Source organism: Salmo salar, chromosome ssa13 (genome assembly GCF_905237065.1).
Source record: "Salmo salar chromosome ssa13, Ssal_v3.1, whole genome shotgun sequence".
Lineage (NCBI taxonomy): Eukaryota > Metazoa > Chordata > Actinopteri > Salmoniformes > Salmonidae > Salmo > Salmo salar.
This window is the reverse complement of record NC_059454.1, coordinates 100,767,450-100,788,025: the sequence shown is the minus strand read 5'-3', so window position 1 is coordinate 100,788,025 and position 20,576 is coordinate 100,767,450. Positions and strand designations below refer to the sequence as shown.

General features: G+C 45.4%; 2 protein-coding genes across 8 annotated transcripts in view; both read right to left on the bottom strand.

Moving 5' to 3' along the window:
* Positions 1-20,576, bottom strand: part of LOC106568376 (rab GTPase-activating protein 1) — a 289,542-nt gene that overhangs the window by 178,861 nt on the left and 90,105 nt on the right. Inside the window, exon 1 of one of the 7 annotated variants that reach the window (XM_045692529.1) lies at positions 916-1,181. The exons of the other annotated variants lie outside the window; for them this stretch is intronic. Coding sequence (XP_045548485.1) covers positions 916-921 — 6 coding nt within the window. The 5' untranslated portion in view covers positions 922-1,181. Of the gene's footprint in view, positions 1-915; positions 1,182-20,576 lie in introns of those variants that run through there. 7 annotated transcript variants of the gene reach the window in all.
* LOC106568377 (probable G-protein coupled receptor 21) lies at positions 6,581-10,906 on the bottom strand. Its single transcript, XM_014138670.2, has one exon. The coding sequence runs from the start codon at positions 10,830-10,832 to the stop codon at positions 9,738-9,740; it is 1,095 nt and encodes a 364-aa protein (XP_013994145.1). The 5' UTR covers positions 10,833-10,906; the 3' UTR covers positions 6,581-9,737.

Here is a 20,576-nt window from a genome sequence, read left to right as displayed (position 1 = left end):
GGGGAAGTGAATCATATAAATATATATAAACAATTCAGTTTGTTTTATCAAATAGTTTTGTTGTGGGGGTGAAAGTATTAGTCAGTGATAATTATCTGTTAGACCCATGTACGGTTGGTTATACCAATCTCCAGCTAACAAAGACAAACTCCTTAATGCACCAAGTGGACCAAACGGACCGACTGCCTCCCTCTCTCCCTCCATCCATCAAGACTGTGTTTCTACTTCCATAGAGAAAGACTGAAACCAAGAGAGCAGGAGAATGTACAGAAGAATATAGGAATAAACCAACAACTGAATGGTGGGCAGAACCAAGGCCCCAAACGACACACAGAACCACTATTTAATTTGTTTCTCCCAGTCCAGTCTTCGTTACAGTACATGGACCCTGGTCAAAAGCAGTGCACTATATAGGGATGGAATAGGGTGTCATTTGGGATGCACCCTAGACTGGGGCCTGTATTGGCCCTAGGCTGCATCAACTGATAAGGATCCATGTTTAAGTTCGGGAGGGTCATCTCGGACCCTGAGATCCTTTAACACTAGAAAATGCGGGCCTCGAGGGCGGACCCCCCCCTTTGAGCCAATGAGGAGTCATTTTGACTCAAAATATTCTAACAGTCTAATAAATACATTTCATAAATGCTAGCGGAAAAATAATCCTTTGGTTGTGTTTATGAAGGTTTTGGGTAACAGAATAGGAAACAAAATGTTATTTCAAAGAACACAATAGCATTTTCATTAGTTTATGTGACTGTAGGCTATCTGTTGCCGCGTGCTCATGTGTGGGGAAAAATATATATTTTTAAATGGAGCTCATCTCTTCAATTTTCTGAGTTAGTTATTTGGCAATGGTAAGGGTTTTGGAAACTCTGAATCTGCTCTTTCTGATAATATATAGAAATCATGTCTTACCTGCATGTGACTGTAGGATTTGAAAAAGTCACTTTTTGGCACTCCAGGGAAGAAAATAACATGTCCTCCTTTAAAACTGCTTATAACACAAACTCTGGTTGAGATATCGGAATTCTTACACCAACGCGTGTTAAATAGACATATTTAGGAAAAGTCAAGGAGGCAGGGGGCATGACTTTAAAAATGGCAGAGATATTTTCATTTTAAATTCATATTGAGTGAAAATGACTCACTCTGCTCTTCTAGTGTTAAAAAGCCCAGTGAAATAACAAGAGCCTTTGCGTGAGTGGGGCGGGAGGGAGAAAAACACAGACTGTGTTTAGTGATGCTGGTGGTTAGTGATGGAGCGTGTGTGTGTGTGTGTGTGTGTGTGTGTGTGTCTTCCGCAGGAAGCACTGTAACCCTTTCCTCCATTGTTAACAGTTCAGGTTTATCCTAACACAATGGGTGAAATGGCAGTTTGTTTTTCTTACTTGGGGCTGATTATGAGACCTGGAGTGGGGCGATGAAAGCCCTACACCGGGCAGTATGGTGGGAGGGAGAGGGGGAGAGAGGGAGAGATAGTCTGTGACAGTGAGTGAGTGAGTGAGTGAGGAGTGAGTGAGTGAGTGAGTGAGTGAGTGAGTGAGTGAGTGAGTGAGAGAGAGATCTCCTCACATCCTCCCCTGGCCCTGTGTGGAGCAGCCACCTGCCCTCCCTCAGATAGCCACCCTCAGCCCTGAATACAAAGCCCTTCTGGGCAGAGGTGTGTGGGGTGGCCTCCGTACAGCATGGCTAGCTCCTCTGGCTCCAACTAACAGGCTACTTAACAAGCTAGCAGACTACTGGCTCCAAGCAGGGACACACAGAGCTAAGAATAACCTATGAAAGATCTTTAGATGAACTATGCCTGATTTAAAAGATAATGCACCCAAATTGGTCAAGATTAAAGATGGTGGTGATCCCAGATATGTTATGTGTGGTAATGATCAGTCGATAACACATCTGAGAAAGTATTTGACGGATAAGAGACAGAAAAACAGTGTGTGTGTGTGGGTGTGTAGTCCTCCAGTAAAGTTAGGGCCTCAATGCTCAGTTCACTGGAAACAGTTTTGTCCCCGAGTTGGCATGGATGTTCCCAGTACCACGCCAGCTCGCACAACGTCCTAATATGGCACTGCAGAGAGCAGGTCATTATGGGAGCTTGAGTCCCCAGAGATCACTAGCCCTCGTTTTGATGTTTTCCCACAGGAAAGAGAAAGGAGAGACGGCCATGGCTCTTTGGTCAGCAAAGCAAGAAACCTTTCCTCCAGTTTTGCCCCTTTCTAAAGTACCATCAACTGACTAACTGGGTGGAGTAGAGTTCAACTAACTGGGTGGAGTAGAGTTCAACTAACTGGGTGGAGTAGAGTTCAACTAACTGGGTGGAGTAGAGTTCAACTAACTGGGTGGAGTAGAGTTCAACTAACTGGGTGGAGTAGAGTTCAACTAACTGGGTGGAGTAGAGTTCAACTAACTGGGTGGAGTAGAGTTCAACTAACTGGGTGGAGTAGAGTTCAACTAACTGGGTGGAGTAGAGTTCAACTAACTGGGTGGAGTAGAGTTCAACTAACTGGGTGGAGTAGAGTTCAACTAACTGGGTGGAGTAGAGTTCAACAAACTGGGTGGAGTAGAGTTCAACTAACTGGGTGGAGTAGAGTTCAACTAACTGACACCTAGATTGAACTACTGTAAAATATTGAACTCATATCTGCCTCAAAAGGAGGACACTTGAATTGTCTTTTAAATACACAACAATATTAGTGAACCCATGTGGGGTAAACCTAAAAGCAGGGTCAATGGTTTTTATTTTACCTTTATTTAACTAGGCAAGTCAGTTAAGAACAAATTCTTATTTACAATGACGGCCTAGAAACAGTGCCTTGTTCAGGGGCAGAACGACAGACTTTTACCTTGTCAGCTCGGGGATTCGATCTAGCAACCTTTCAGTTACTAGTCCAACACGCTAACCACTAGGCTACCTGCCGCTCCCGTACAATTACTCAAGGAATATCTTGGTGAATGGTTTCAGAATTACAATACGGAGTGGTTTTGAAAAAAATAACAGCCTCTTTGAAAGTACAGTAGCAGGAAAACCACTCAACATTTGGCAAGGCTTCCAAGAGTGAGAGAATTGAGATGCCTGACAGAACACATCTACTGTACATGAAGCTATTCCTTTACACATCAAACACACTGGCATACAAACCACCCAGACAGACAAATCCATCCCCAAAGGGCAGAAGCGTCAGGCGGAGAGTCATGTGAACTTAATAAAAACTGTGAACAGCGTGTGACGACTCCAGCAGAAACTCTGTTATTACCAGAAGACAATATCACTAACAATCCAAAAACAGCATATGGCCAATAGAGAGAAACAGATTGACATCTATTGTTTCAATTCTAGGCCTGAACTTATTTATTCGACTGGTTTGGTCGATAGGCTGTTGGTCGACTGATATTTCTTTAGATGAGCAATAAAGCATTTTAGTTATAATATTTAATAACAAAGCTATCCTTAAATAATTAGCAAAACATTCAATAAACCATTCCATTTCCGGAAATTGCATTCACGAATGAATGCGACTGTTTCTAGTCTTTGCTGTAATAAAGGCTTTACAAAATTGTTTTTAAACGTTACAGACTCTGGTATGCTTATAATTTATTTAGTGTTGTTTAAACTGTTCCAAAACAGCCAGAAAAAGTAGATTGTAATCTAACAGCATCTGTTTGGAAACATAATATGCAGGCAGAGCTTGTTCCTTACCTTCTTTTTCTTCATCTCCAGTATTTAACAACTAGTCACATTAATTCCACACATCTGACTTCCCCTTTACTTCCTGAGAAACCAGTACACATTCCCCCATTTCCAGTTTGTCACGTCTTCTGCATCCATTTTGCTGTCACGTGTTAGTTTTCGGAGTTTGTTATAGCCAATTTATTGATGTGATTATGATATGCTAAAGGTCAGGCCCTATTGGTCACGTGCAGGCGATGCATATACGTGTCACGTAAAGAGAACAGGGTTGAGGGAATAGGGAATGTTTATACCTAAACAATTTAGCGATTTCAGTAACAGAACTTTTCAGTCAGAAATGGCTGTAATTTTTATTTATTTATATATTTTACCCTTATTTTACCAGGTAGGTTGACTGAGAACACGTTCTCATTTACAGCAACGACCTGGGGAATAGTTACAGGGGAGAGGATAAATGAGCCAATTGTAGACTGGGGATGATTATGTGACCAGGATGGTATGAGGACCAGATTGGGAATTTAGCCAGGACACCAGGGTTAACACACCTACTCTTAAGATAAGTACCATGGGTTCTTTAGTGACCACAGAGAGTCAGGACACCAGGGTTAACACCCCTACTCTTAAGATAAGTACCATGGGTTCTATAGTGGCCACAGAGAGTCAGGACACCAGGGTTAACACACCTACTCTTAAGATAAGTACCATGGGTTCTATAGTGGCCACAGAGAGTCAGGACACCAGGGTTAACACCCCTACTCTTAAGATAAGTACCATGGGTTCTATAGTGGCCACAGAGAGTCAGGACACCAGGGTTAACACCCCTACTCTTAAGATAAGTACCATGGGTTCTATAGTGACCACAGAGAGTCAGGACACCAGGGTTAACACCCCTACTCTTAAGATAAGTACCATGGGTTCTATAGTGACCACAGAGAGTCAGGACACCAGGGTTAACACCCCTACTCTTAAGATAAGTACCATGGGTTCTATAGTGGCCACAGAGAGTCAGGACACCAGGGTTAACACACCTACTCTACAATAAGTACCATGGGTTCTATAGTGGCCACAGAGAGTCAGGACACCAGGGTTAACACCCCTACTCTTAAGATAAGTACCATGGGTTCTTTAGTGACCACAGAGAGTCAGGACACCAGGGTTAACACACCTACTCTTAAGAAAAGTACCATGGGTTCTTTAGTGACCACAGAGAGTCAGGACACCAGGGTTAACACCCCTACTCTTAAGAAAAGTACCATGGGTTCTATAGTGGCCACAGAGAGTCAGGACACCAGGGTTAACACACCTACTCTTTAGATAAGTACCATGGGTTCTATAGTGGCCACAGAGAGTCAGGACACCAGGGTTAACACCCCTACTCTTAAGAAAAGTACCATGGGTTCTTTAGTGACCACAGAGAGTCAGGACACCAGGGTTAACACCCCTACTCTTAAGATAAGTACCATGGGTTCTATAGTGGCCACAGAGAGTCAGGACACCAGGGTTAACACACCTACTCTTTAGATAAGTACCATGGGTTCTATAGTGGCCACAGAGAGTCAGGACACCAGGGTTAACACCCCTACTCTTAAGAAAAGTACCATGGGTTCTTTAGTGACCACAGAGAGTCAGGACACCAGGGTTAACACCCCTACCGTAATTTCCGGACTATTAAGCGCACCTGAATATATGCCGCACCCACTGAATTAAAAAAAATATATTGTTTTGAACATAAATAAGCCGCACATGTCTATAAGCCGCAGGTGCCTACCGGTACATTGCAACAAATGAACTTTACACAGGCTTTAACGAAACACGGCTTGTAACAAAAAAATAATAATTAGCAGTAAGCTTTAGTTGTCTTTTTGCACTGAGTCAATTCCTCACGCTGCTGTTTCCAACATCTTATCATCGACTCATTAAGACCAAGCTCCCGTGCAGCAGCTCTATTTCCTTTTCCAACAGCCAGATCCATCGCCTTCAACTTGAAAGCTGCATCATATGCATTTCTCCGTGTCTTTGCCCTGATGAGGGTGACAAAATGACTACCGTAATCAGAAAGATGGGAAGTTTGAGAGCGCTCGATTTAATCTAAACAGTAAACAAAAAAGTTGTTTGACCTTAACCCGTTTGGCAATTTCATTGGTCTAATGAAAGCTTCAAAAACTGAGCACGTCACAGAATGTTTTTTTGGAGAACAAAAAAATTGAAAGCGGGAAAAATCCATATATTAGCCAGGTCATTGTTTAAGCCGCGAGGTTCAAAGCCTGGGAAAAAAAGTTGCGGCTTATAGTCCGGAATTTACGGTACTCTTATGATAAGTACCATGGGTTCTTTAGTGACCACAGAGAGGACACCCGTTTAACATCCCATCTGAAAGACAGCACCCTACACAGGGCAATGTCCCCATTCACTGCCCTGGGGAATTGGGATATTTTTTTAGACCAGAGGAAAGACTGCCTCCTACTGGCCCTCCAACACAACTTCCAGCAGCATCTGGTCTCCCATCCAGGGACCAACCCTGCTTAGCTTCAGAGGCAAGTCAGCAGTGAGATGCAGGGTGGTATACTGCTGGCATTATGTTGCAGCTTCAGCAACACGGACAGCGCGATTCACACTGTTGGTGTTCTGTGGTGGTCACTGCAGCATGGAGGAGAGACAATGGATGCTAGTCCCCCAGTCACTCACTGCCATTTTTTTTTTAACACAGTCTGAGCTCGGCACGTTTTAAAATTTCAACCAATCAATTGGTCGAAATAACAGACGACTCTCGGTCTACCAAGATGTATTTTTAGTCGGGGACAGCCCTATTCAATACACACTCAGTGGTAAATGAAGAAAATAACTATTTCTATTGTGTATTGTGTCTTCAATAAAACATTGACAAAATGGAGGAACACTGAATGTATTGCACTGTGCCCTTTGACAGCATTGCCGTGAAGACGTACGTCTCCAAAAGCATTTACACTTTAGACAGTTTGACAACAGTTTATGATTTGAAAACGAAAAGTGACCATTCAATCAAATATATACAGTAAGTAAAACATGCATAAAAGACTACGTACAGCTTTGAAATATTTTTAAATAAATACATGTTAATAGATTCAGAAAGGCCTGCTGTACAGGCAACTGTGAAAAGCCGTCGATGGAGCCTGTACCCAGAACACTGGATTCATTGCAGAGGCAGCCTAGGAACACAGCAGTCCAACTCAATGTCTGGCCACACCTTCATCACTGCAAAATTCCTAACATGAAAACATCCATAAAAAAAAGTCATCAACCTGAATTACACTTTCTTTTTCTTGCCATCTCTCATTCTCTCTTTCTTCTTCAAATATACAAAATCCAATAAATATTCAACTTTGGTCCACTAGGAAAATAAAGCCACTGTGTCCGTTGTATATTTGCTCCCAAATGTCAGAGAACTAAAGAGAGAAAAGTGACAAGAAGCCAAAACCTGTGAAAAGTCTAATAAATATCCAGTAACATTTGTTTAAAAACACTTGAGCACTACATAGGGTTCCATTTGGAACAGCCTGGTCTGAACCAGCTTGTTTTATACTGTTGTGTTGTGGCCCCGGCTGGAACAGCCTGGTCTGAACCAGCTTGTTTTATACTGTTGTGTTGTGGCCCCGGCTGGAAAAGTCAAATGTCTTGAAGCATCTGGGTCTGGACATACAGCGGTACTGTTTAACGTCCCACATTACCTCGTGTGTGTGTGTGTGTGTGTGTGTGTGTGTGTGTGGCACAGTATTACTGCGGCCATAATGTTTATCTTAGGGCTCTCTCTCACTCCACAGCTGCTATTCTGCTCTTTCTCCCTCTCTTTTTCCCCCTGGCTTTCTGTGATGTAATGAGCAGGAGGAGAAAGGTGGAGGGTGGCTGACAGACGGACAAGACGTTTACGACACCCAGCCAGATGTTCCTCAGCTAACAGCAGCTCACAGCATTCTCAGTACTCACCATCAACATTCACTGTCATTAACGTTAAGACTGAGATGTGAGGTTGATTTAATGATTCCCAAGCCTTCCTGTGCTCCAGGCACGCACGAGCCCCATCGGTATAGCAGCAGATACTCCTAGTCTAGAACAGATCACATATGCGGGGCAAAGCTTTGGAGATGATCAACTATTCTGGAGCTTAATCACTTCTCTAGAACCTTCTGCTTTGACACAACGACCACATTCTCCTCATAAGTGAAGCGGAATGTAGTTTGGTTACAGAGCCAGACAGGCTCTGATGATGAGGAAGTTTGTTGAAACGAGGCATCCAGTCAATGATGACACTGATCCCTCAGTAGTAAACTAGTTCAACTACGACTACTAATTAGAGGCCGAACAATGGCTTTTTGGGGATCCGATACGATTCAGATTTTTGGGATGACAAAACTTACTGATATATCTGCCGATATAATCTTTTCCACACTGAATTCTCACAAACTGCCGTCCAAGAAATACACTTCAAATGTTGATTTCTTACATTGTGAAATGAATAACACTTCATGGGAACAGCCGCAATCATTCAGGAAAGCATGAGATTCTTTTTTTTCATCCTATTCATTGAACATCGTTTATCGGTGGAATTATCGGCCGATACCGATACAGTGTTAAAAGGCCAATATCAGCCAATAATATCGGGGAACCGATATATCGGTCGTCCTCTCTTTCTCTGCCTCAGAACAACCCAGATGTAAATAAATGATATAGACCTACTTGCTTCTCTTCAGACTTTGAGGTTGTTGCACCCCTCAGCGCACAATGTTGTAAATAATCTGTTTCCGCAAAAACCACAAGGGCGAACATTTAAATAAGTTGTTATTGACAGCTCCACTCAGCTAGGCATAAGAAAGCAGCAATCAAGTGTTTCTCCGTTATTTTAAAGGCCCAATGCAGCTGTTTTTATATTAACATAAAATAATTTCTGGGTAACAATTAAGTACCTTACTGTAATAGTTGTAGATTATAAATGCCGCAGCCTGCCTGGGGCTCAACCTTGCTAAATTCTCCTTGTAACCCCGCTCACTCTACTGGCATCCAGTCGAAGCTCGCATAATCTTGCCTACGGAGGAGCAAGGGGAACTGCCCCTCCCTAACTTCAGGCCATGTTCAAACCCTACATCCCAACCCGAGCACTCCATTCCGCCACTTCTGGTCTCTTGGCTCTCCCACCCCTACGGGGGGGAAGTTCCCGCTCAATTCAGTCAAAGCTATTCTCTGTCCTGGCACCCCAATAGTGGAACAAGCTTCCCCCTGAAGTCAGGACAGCCCATCTTTCTGAAACCAGAGCTCTTTGAAGAGCATCTTAAATAACTCTCACAGTGTTTTACTGGCACTGACTTTGCTGATAGATACTCTGTTGAGGGAAAATGTACTAGATACGACTGTGATGTGTTGTTGTCTCACCTAGCGGTCTTAAGATGAATCCGCTAATTGTAATTCGCTCTAGATAAGTGTGCCTGCTAAATTACTAAAATGTAAATGTAACAGGAAAAACATAATTTTGACTGCATTGGACCTTTAAATAATGTGAGTCATTTTTTGCATTCTATACATTGTAGTCATAGCACAAATACAAATAGTTTCACAAGCTGCTAGGAAGATACAGAGTCCCAGAAAAAAACCTCCCCTAAAAGAACATGTGTTCTTACAGTTTGTGTTTTTGGCAAGTACTGTCAGAAGGGAGGTCTTCAGTCACCTCAACTCTCACAGGCTGAAACAACGTAGCCATAACGCTGTCATCTATATCAGGAGTCAAAGGTTAGAGTAACTCCACGTCCCACCTCTCCCACCTCTCTCATGGCTGGGGCTGAGCCTTGGCTGTACTTCCCAAGCGGGTCTCACAGCTCTCAGGCCCTGGAGACGATCCCGTCAGTGGCAGCAGAGACGCAACCCTCCAACAAACCTACAACTGTAGAGAAACAGCAGCATCCGCAGCAACACAACTCCCTGTGAAGCCTGTTCCCTTTAGCTCAGCATCAGTATGGGACATGCTTAGTGCTATAACAACACGATACTTTGACTCAACCACCACAAGGCTCTCTGGGAGATCCTAGACATGGCATGTGGAGCGTGTGCAGATGGGCCCCTGTCCGTACCCTGGTGCGGGGCTGAAGGACTTCTTACTGTCCACGCGCTGCACACAGAACGAACAGAGGCGTTTTAAACCCTTCCTGAAGGCACTGTTGGACAGACTATAGATCAGACAGTTAAAGAAGCTGTTGCTGATAGCCAGCCAGGTGGTGATGAACGAGGCGGCAGGGTGACTGTAGATCCCAGCGCTCTCCAGCAGGAAATACAGGATATAGGGAAGCCAGAGGAGGTAGAAGACGCTGGTGATGCGGAACAGCACCATGGCGTAGCGTTTGTCCGTGCACGCCGGCGCATGCTGCGGCTGGCCATCCTGTCCCAGAGAGCCTTCCTGTGGGCCGAACCGGGCGCGGCGCTCGCTGATCTCCCTCGTATGCTGCCGGCAGATCCGGAAGATGTTGACATAGGTGAAGCAGACCGTCATGGCGGCTGGCGCGTAGAGCAGCGCCACAATGAACGATGTGAAGAGCGGCCTCGTCTCCCACTCCACCGCACACCACTCCACCACATCGCCGTGGTAGCCGGGCTTCCCCCAGCCGAAGAAGGAGGGCAGGAAGACGAGGGCGGAGTAGACCCAGATGAGGAGGATGCACACGCGGATCCGGCACGGCGTCGCCAAGGTAGCGTACGACAGAGGCCGTGTTATCGCCATGTATCGGTCCACGCTAACACACGCCAGTGACGCCATGGAAACGCTCTTCAACACGGAAACCATGTAACCAAACACCTTACAGGTCAGCTCCTCGTCCAGGCCTTTCAGGTGGTGGAGGAGGGACAGGGAGGGGATGAGGCAGCTGACCCCCACCAACAGGTCTGCGTAGGCCATGGTCTGGATGAAGGCACTGGTTGTGTGGTGGTGGAGAAGAGGAGCACAGTGGAACACAAAGATCACCACCAGGTTGCCAGAGATGATGAGGATGGTAAGCAGCAGGATGATGGCTACCTCCAGTAGACAGGTGTTTAAGATCTGGCTGTAGCCCACGTCCAGGAGGCAGAAAGGAGGGCCGCTCAGGTTGAGGAGCTCAAGCTCCAGCGGGTCCAGGGAAGAGTTCATCATCTTGCAGCCAGAGAGCCTTCTGAAAGCTCCTGGTCTGAAACCAGATCAACCGGCAGAGGGCAGGAGGCTCCAGAAAGATCCTTTTCTGGTCTGATCCTAGACTCAGAGACAGGGGGCTTGGCTGGGGCTGGTCAGTAGCTAGTCTTGGTCCTAGTCCTAGCTCAGCAGCAGATCAGGCTGGTGGCTGAGAGAGAGGAGCCGTGTACCCTCTGCCATGTTAGCAGCAGCGTGAAGACTAACCCTCGTCCAGGACCAGGATCTGGGAGTCCCCCAGGGCATCCCTCACTGTGCAGACACAGACAGTTCAATCATACAGACGCACACAGATAGACAAATACTCTGGCAGCCTATCCTTCTACTCCTCTGGTTCTCTCCTTAGAAAAGACATAGACAACACGTGCTGCGCTGTGTGCCTGCCCTGCAAGAGTAGCAGGGAAAATATAGAAAACTGTCAACAAGTTTGATCGTCTTGGCTTACAGGAATTCCTGTATGTCTCTAAAAAATGCAGTCACAAATTCTCAAATATTCCAGGTTATATAGAGTTCGATGTTTCCAGAGACTTTGTGTCCTATCCAAACACAGAAAGACCAAACGGATCGCATCCAAAGAGCAGAAACCGCCCAGTAATTTCTTCACAGCAACTTCAGCAGAAATGATCCCCCATGAATGTCTCAGGCGCTCCCGGTCTCCCTCACGCAGGGAAAGGTGAGTAGAAATGTAAATGAATGAGGATGAAGGCACAGCCTCAAGGAGGTGTTTGGCATTTCAAACAGAGTCTGGGTCTCCTCAAAGGCAGCAGCGTGTGGAGTGGAAATGAGAAGAGCAGGAGGAGCAGGCATACCGATGCAGCGACCCCAACCTCTCTCTCTGTCCCTTGCTCTCTCCCTCTTCTGTGGAGCGGATTCAGTCTTGTTTCTCTCACGCTCTGCTCTCTCTAACTACCTCTCTCTCTCTTTTACTCGCTCTCTCTCTCTGCAGCAGGCAGGGCAGACACTCCTCCCCCTGTTCTAGCTCCAGCCAGTAAGCAGCTGTGGGTACACAAGTCTCACTCGTTCATCCCATGACTGACTGGCTGGCTGGCTGGCTGGCTGGCTGGCTGCACACAGCATACCCCTGCCTCCACTATCTAACTCCCACACACACCACCTCTCGCTCTCTCATATACACACACCGTCTTATCTAGAAACACCTGGTGCATTATGGTCATACCAGTCTCATGCTAAAAAGGCCCTTTCTCCCCATCTCTCTTCTTGTCAGATACCTTTAGGATGTATATAACCTAGCGGTTTTGATAGCATATGTTTCTGTCTGCAGCCATATAGGTTTTAATATTGGGTCATTTGTGCACTCCTATAATACATACAATGTCCTCGCTCTCCCTCTTTAAAATACCATGGTTGGAGTTGCACTTCCATTTTTATGAAGTTAATCAGGAAGTTAAGTGAAATTCCAATCCCAATTGTTCCTCATTGCTTGACTGACACACACTTAGTACCTCGCTAGCACTAGGCTAACTCTCTCAGATTCACACATTTTCGCATAGCTGAAATGACATCAGTGGATGTTATCTGTGCCTTGGGTCCTTGGTTTCACCCAGTCGATGCTAAATCAAATAAATACTTTTTTGGAACTTAGCTATATGTACTATGTATTGTTATATTAATTGTCTTAGCAGCCAGGACAGGGCTTCCCATCACAAACTGTATTGTGGGAGATCCTGACTTTATAAGACTTTGTGAAAAACCATAACAAGACATGAACAGGGCATTGGGAGTACACTGTATTTTAGCATATCTGTGTTTTCTAACTTTATTGTCCATCTTGTGAAGGAATTTTGTATTTTTCTTCAACTTTAACCGCAAACACCACAGAAACACTCCAACGACACGTTTGCAGTCATTGAATGTGCTCCCAGTAAAAGCCTGTGAGGCTGTGGGCGTTGGCCAACATTAGCAGGTCAGCCTGAACTAGCACCTCCCACTAACATGCAGCGTATCAATAAAACAATACCACATTGACATTTAAGACCATACTTCCAGAGTTTACAACATGTTTAAGAATGGCTTATGTGATTTGTTTAAGAATGGCTTATGTGATTTGTATTAATATGAATATAGCTAGTGTCCCTCAGGGGACTCACTGGGAGAGATGAGTGTGTTTACATGCACTCTTTTCCTCAAGGCCCTTCATTGAAGTGTGTGTGTGTGTGTGTGTGTGTGTGTGTGTGTGTGTGTGTGTGTGTGTGTGTGTGTGTCATCTCTCATACACCTGCTTCTCATTAGGCTGCATCACCAGATGCTTTTCCTTCATTTAGCTTCTGCTCTGAGGACCACAGCGCGTCTTCTGCTCTGAGGACCACAGCGCGTCTTCTGCTCTGAGGACCACAGCGCGTCTTCTGCTCTGAGGACCACAGCGCGTCTTCTGCTCTGAGGACCACAGCCCGTCTTCTGCTCTGAGGACCACAGCGCGTCTTCTGCTCTGAGGACCACAGCGCGTCTTCTGCTCTGAGGACCACAGCGCGTCTTCTGCTCTGAGGACCACAGCGCGTCTTCTGCTCTGAGGACCACAGCGCGTCTTCTGCTCTGAGGACCACAGCGCGTCTTCTGCTCTGAGGACCACAGCGCGTCTTCTGCTCTGAGGACCACAGCGCGTCTTCTGCTCTGAGGACCACAGCGCGTCTTCTGCTCTGAGGACCACAGCGCGTCTTCTGCTCTGAGGACCACAGCGCGTCTTCTGCTCTGAGGACCACAGCGCGTCTTCTGCTCTGAGGACCACAGCGCGTCTTCTGCTCTGAGGACCACAGCGCGTCTTCTGCTCTGAGGACCACAGCGCGTCTTCTGCTCTGAGGACCACAGTGTGTCTGAACTGAAGACGCTCATCACAACACAGTCAGTCACGCCTCCCACAGATGTAGGCCAATGACGGCCAAAACCGTCACAATTAAAAACGTTAAGTTTTGAATTGCGAGTTGTGCATTTTCCTTTCTTAAGCTCATTTATTTTTTGGTTGCACCTTTTCTCAAGTTGGTTGAGCACATTCCTCTTCTCTCCAAAGACAACCCTTCCTCACGTAAAAACAATGAATAATGAAGATGAAAGAGTAGTCATTGGTCAAACTGAGGGAGCATGACTTAGATGTTGCCTACTGGTCTGTCCCACAATGACTGACTGCATTGTCTTTGAGTTTCTTCCCAGACACATCACTGTGTCTCTCCGCCGTCCGTCCATCTCTACCGCAGTGTGTCTGTCACGGTCCGGATGTCTTTGTTAGTTCTGCAGTGTCTCATCAGGCCTCGTGGCAGAGAGATGGATGTAGCGTCAGAGATACATTACCCTGCTGCACCACCAGAGTCAGACACGCACCTCTCCCCACACCAGAGGCTAAATATAGAGGCTATATTTATAATATACAAGACAACACTGGGCTCATCCATTATATGTGAGTGAGTGAGTGAGTGAGTGAGTGAGTGAGTGAGTGAGTGAGTTGGGAGGAAGAGAGAGAGATGAAGCGAGAGACAGAGAACTGTAGCACAATAGGCGACAGGGGCACTGTAGCACAACAGGGGATAGGGGCACTGTAGCACAACAGGGGATAGGGGCACTGTAGCACAACAGGCTAGTGCTAGATACAGATGGCACAACCAGCTAGGTAAGTCTACCGGTCTACTAAATGACCCTCACTCAGTTAGCATGCTGTCTAATGCCAAATACATTTAACAATCCACAATAATTAATACATCTGAATTAACTCACACACATAAACATGCAGCTAATTTCAACAGCTAAAAAGCAACCTGCCCAGCTAGGTTAATCCTGAGCATGTTGTAAACAATTCAAAACAATATCGACAGACACTCAGCCGACTTTGACATGATCAACTGGCTTTGTATGATAATACATCTAACATACAACAGACTTATTAACAACAACAAAGGAAACCAAGGTGCACAACCCTCCAGGTAGAAAGCCTCTTGAATTCTTGGAAGAATTGGAGGATTGACTCTGACAGAACGATGCTTCAGGATAGTGACGGACTCAGACCCAGTCTTAAGGTTCTGTGGTGTGGTGGGCCTGGGGCAAAGACACACACACACATTTTTTTTTTTAAAAGGGCGTGTCCTGTGGGCCTGGAGCAGACACAAACACAGACAAACACAGACAGACGGACAGGAGAGAACAGGCAGGTCATTGTGGGAGCGTTTGTTTCCCTAACAGCGTGGGGTGAGGTGACGTGTGTGGGGCCAGGGCCTCAGCACCGGCACTGTGTCTGACCTCTATGGTGTCTGACCTCTATGGTGTCTGTTTATGGACAGAAGGACTGGGACACATCTGGGGCAGTATGGATATATGGGCTGTGTGTGGTAGTGGGGTGAATGGGTGCTTGCGTAGCACACGGCCACGGGCTTTGTAACGAGAGAGAACACACGCTAGTAGAACCCCCTCCCAGTCCACCGTAACCAAATAACACAGCTGACAAGCATGTCAACAGCACCAGACACCAACAGGACGAGGAAGAGGAGGCTGTGGACGAAGAGGGGGAAGAGGATGTATTGGAGGAAGAGGAGGAGGAGGCGGTGGAGGGGGAGGATGATGCAGAAGGGAGGAGAAGGATGAGGAGGGAAGGAAGGAAGAGGTGGTGGAGGATGAGGAGGAGGTAGAGGAGGAGGAAGAAGAGGTGTCAGCCACAGGTTAAGACATGGGCTCTGTTTGGTCTGAAAAACAGTGAATGCACCATAAAACATAGAAAACTTCTAGAATCTCTGTGGAAATACCCTCAGGTTCAGCCATTCTGTACAACAGCAGCACCATGAGAGAACATCCTGTTTCTGTCATGGAGGATCTCGTGTCATCAAGACCCACATCTGGGAAGCTGGCGAGGAGGAACAGGAATAAGATGGTGATAAAGTTGATTGGGGAAACTGCTGTCGGGGAGAGCCATTAGTGCACAGCCAAACACACAGGTTCCTAGACCTGCGTCAGACACACTGTATACTGTTAGACTTGGAAACTGTGATGCTGATTCACTGGCGGGCGGTGCCGTTGAATTTACTTTCATGAGCATGGCCTTATTTCTATTACAGCATATTGGATGACTGTCATTCATATTCCATTCACCCAGTTTAATGTAACAGCGATAGGTTTAGGCTACTACATGATACTCAAATGTTCCCTGTACTCATCTTGAGGTTGTTACAAACTAGCCTATGAATGACAGTTGAAAATGTAGGTTCACAGTTCGAGAGACATTAGTAATAGTAATAAAAGGTGACAGACAGTGACACATTCAATACCGCCTTGCACACTCCTGCCTGCATCTAGCTGATGTAGGCTGTAATCATGAATCCAACAGTTGCAAGCGAGAGTTTCTATTGGACAAATTCAGATATGTATATCCTCATTTTGTTTAAGAAACTTTTTTTTCAACAGAATCGGCGGAATGAATACACCACTGATCACAAACACACTTCACTTTCATAGCAGCCACATACAAACAGCATGATACCTTTGATCGTTGTATAATGACTTCTTGCATCTACGCACTCTCCTCCACTCACCTTTTCCCTTCACTTGTGGACTTTACATATTAACGTCATAGTGAACATAGCTACTGGAACTAACGCGTTAGTAAACCCGCTACAATCATGCAGTAGAGTGTACAGTCAGCAGCAAGCTGACACCGGCTAACCCCTGTGGAAATACATTCATAAAACCAAAAGCTTAACTTGACTAGGAAGAGTCCCATTGTAGGATAGCCATAGCCATCTAGCATCTATCCCTCTCTGTTTCGGTAGGCTAAACTAGCTCCCTGCATACGCTAGCTAAGTAAGTGAAAAAAATACAACGAAATCGCTCTCTCCTCCATTTTTGAAGAAATTAATTTGTTCAAAACTGTTCAACTATTGTCTTTCGCTCTTTGAGTTGACTACTCACCACATTTTATTCACTGCAGTGCTAACTAGCTGTAGGGTGGACAACAAGAGCTCTGATAGGTTGGAGGACGTCCTCCGGAAGTTGTCGTAATTACTGTGTAAGTCTATAGAAGGGTGTGAGAACAATGAGCCTCCTAGGTTTTATATTGAAGTCAATGTACCCAGAGGACGGAAGCTATTATTTGGTGTCATGTGAATATATTTAATATAGTTTTATTTAAAAAGGATAACTTTAATGTTTCACAATTGTATTTTTAAAGAAGTTCACTGAGGAGGATGGTCGTCCCCTTCCTCGGAGGAGAAGCCTCCACTGAGCTACTAAATGCAATGTACATTCTATTGGTATATGTACCTATCTATCCAGTGCAGTTGGGGCAGCGGTCAGTTGTGAGTGAATGTATCAATATCCTCTATGTTGCTAGTGTATTCAGTATGATGGACCGAATGGTTTAAATGTGTCTGATGTGAGAATGTATGTGATCCTTTTAATGTTTATTTTATTCCATTTTTTATTGAACCTTTATTTAACTAGGCAAGTCAGTTGAGAACAAATTCTTATTTACAATGACAGCCTACCAAAAGGCCTCCCACGGGGACGGCTGCAGTTAGTGTATCATAACTGAAACTCAGTATTATTTAAACCCACACCTCTGTGGATAGTACTCAGGATTACCTGAAAAGGCTAAATCATATCTTGCCCCACAATCTATTATAACTTAAACCCAGGAATAGGCTATTTAGATTTCAAGTTATGTGGAGGTACTATGTACTTTGTTAGGATTCATTGGATAGATGTATCTCTTTTGTACCCACAGTGATTCCTTACTTGACTTTTTAGGACCACATGGTAACGTGGCTGAAAGCTGAAATAGAATGCGGATCAGATACGGTGGTATTTCCTGTTGCCAATACCATTGAATCAAGTACAATGGTGGAGTGCAGAGAGAGGAACAGAATAGAGGTTGTTAAACACAACACAAAGGTTCACATAAGGTCAGGCTATTAGACCTCCGTAGATTCACTTTGCCAGTCAGAGTGACCGTTGAGAGAGTACTATATACCTAATGTAGAGCATTGTGTATTCAAGGACTGACATTTTGTCAACACCAATGTGCAAGACAAATGACTCTCCACATGGTAACATGTTATCAGTGCATCTGATTGGGCTTTGTAAAAACACCATAAGGATTTAATTCATGGTTGTGAGCTGGTAGCGCCTTAACATGTAGAAAAATCCCAGATGAATCAACCATACAAACATCAACCTCCACAGGGGTATAACTACAAAGCAGGACCAACTTACTTGCCTAAAAATTCGGAAATATCATTATTGTTTTGCATGAAATGGACATGGTCTAATTGACTCAACAAACCCACAAATCATTTTAATTCAAAACAAATCACATTTTGATTAACTTCCGTATCTGTTAGGCAAAATACTGCAGTGTGCAATCCCAGCAGTATTTATTTCCCCGTCATTCATACATTCTACTATTTGCACATCGTCACAACACTACATAAAGTACAGCTAATGTAACATTTTAAACTGCTAATCATTGTATTTTTCTCTTGAAACTGTTTGTGTGTGTAATGTTTACTGTTACTGTCTGATTGTTGTTTTGTTTTTTTCCCACTTGCTTTGGCCATGTAAACATGTTTCCCAAGCCAATAAAGCCCCTATAATATTTTATTGAACACAGAGAGAGACAGAGAGAGAGAGAGAGAGAGAGACAGAGAGAGAGAGAGAGAGAGAGAGACAGAGAGAGACAGAGAGAGAGAGAGAGAGAGACAGAGACATGGCGAGAGAGTGAGAAATAGAGAGAATGAGAGTAAATGAGAGCAAGAGACAGAGAGAAAGAGAGAAAGAGAGAGAGAGGGAGAGAGAGACAGAGAGAGACAGAGAGAGAGACAGAGAGACAGAGAGAGAGAGAGAGAGAGAGAGACAGAGACATGGCGAGAGAGTGAGAAATAGAGAGAATGAGAGTAAATGAGAGCAAGAGAGAGAGAAAGAGAGAAAGAGAGAGAGAGGGAGAGAAAGCGAATGAGGGAGCGAAAAAGAGGACAGGCTGTCCGTACAGGGACACACATGGATGTTATTCTTACAAACAGTACAAAGACTTCCAATCAGTGCAAAGAAAGGCTACATAAAGATAAGGGTTCTCTGTTAGCTACGATACAGCATGGTTTTAGTCACTCAGTAGTCACTAGGCTAATACCCCCCCAAAATCAAATCCTTGTGGATACCTTTAGCATTGACCACCTCAAACAAATCATACATGTGGATTCAAAGTATTACTCTAGTACATCTATGCAGAGAATCCTTTTCTCTCTAAAATAAAGTCCTTAATAAGTTACCACCAGGCACTTAGGAGTGGGGAACTCCACACATTCACATTCCAAGGCCATAATAAAATAAAACAACGTTTTGTTTAGGAAAAAAAGGTTGTGTTTATGATTCCAACGTGATGATTCCTCTCATCAGTGAGTAATGGTGACCTGGTTGGATCTGGGAACATGTCTCCAGTCATCAGGTACAAGCCGTCCTACTTAGAGGAGGATAAAGAAGCAGCAATCGTCTCAGCACTTTGTATCTGTGTGTGTGTGTGTGTGTTGTATGGGGAGGGTGTGTGTGGGGAGGTTGTTGTGGGGAGGGGTGTGTGTGTGTGTGTGTGTGTGTGTGTGTGTGTGTGTGTGTGTGTGTGTGTGTGTGTGTGTGTGTGTGTGTGTGTGTGTGTGTGTTGTATGGGGGAGGGGTGTGTGTGTGTGTGTGGGGTGTGTGTGTGTGTGTGTGTGTGTGTGTGTGTGTGTGTGTGTGTGTTGTATGGGGGGAGGGTGTGTGTGTGTGTGTATGTGTATGGGGGAGGGGTGTGTGTGTGTGTGTGTGTGTGTGTGTGTTGTATGTATGGGGAGGGGTGTGTGTATGTGTATGGGGGAGGGGTGTGGGTGGTATGTATGGGTGGGAGGGGGTGTGTGTATGTGTATGGGGAGGGGTGTGTGTGTATGTGTATGGGGAGGGGTGTGTGTGTGTGTATGTATGGGGAGGGGTGTGTGTGTGTATGGGGGAGGGGTGTGTGTGTGTTGTATGTATGGGGGGAGGGGTGTGTGTGTATGTGTATGGGGGAGGGGTGTGTGTGTGTATGTGTGTGTGTGTTGTATGGGGGGAGGGGTGTGTGTGTGTGTGTGTGTGTGTGTGTGTGTGTGTGTGTGGGTGTGTGTGTGTGTGTGTGTTGTATGGGGGAGGGTGTGTGTGTGTGTGTTGTATGGGGGAGGGTGTGTGTGTGTGTTGTATGGGGGAGGGGTGTGTGTGTATGTGTATGGGGGAGGGGTGTGTGTGTGTATGTGTATGGGGGAGGTGTGTGTGTGTGTATGTGTATGGGGGAGGGGTGTGTGTGTGTTGTATGTATGGGGGAGGGGTGTGTGAGTGTATGTGTATGGGGGAGGGGTGTGTGTGTGTTGTATGTATGGGGGGAGGGGTGTGTGTGTATGTGTATGGGGGATGGGTGTGTGTGTGTATGTGTGTGTGTGTGTTGTATGGGGGAGGGGTGTGTGTGTGTGTGTGTGTTGTATGGGGGGAGGGGTGTGTGTGTGTGTATGTGTGTGTGTGTGTGTGTGTGTGTGTATGTGTATGGGGGGAGGGGTGTGTGTGTGTGTGTGTTGTATGGGGGGAGGGGTGTGTGTGTGTATGTGTATGGGGGAAGGGGTGTGTGTGTGTGTTGTATGTATGGGGGGAGGGGTGTGTGTGGTATGTATGGGTGGGAGGGGTGTGTGTGGTATGTATGGGTGGGAGGGGTGTGTGTGTGTGTGTGTTGTATGT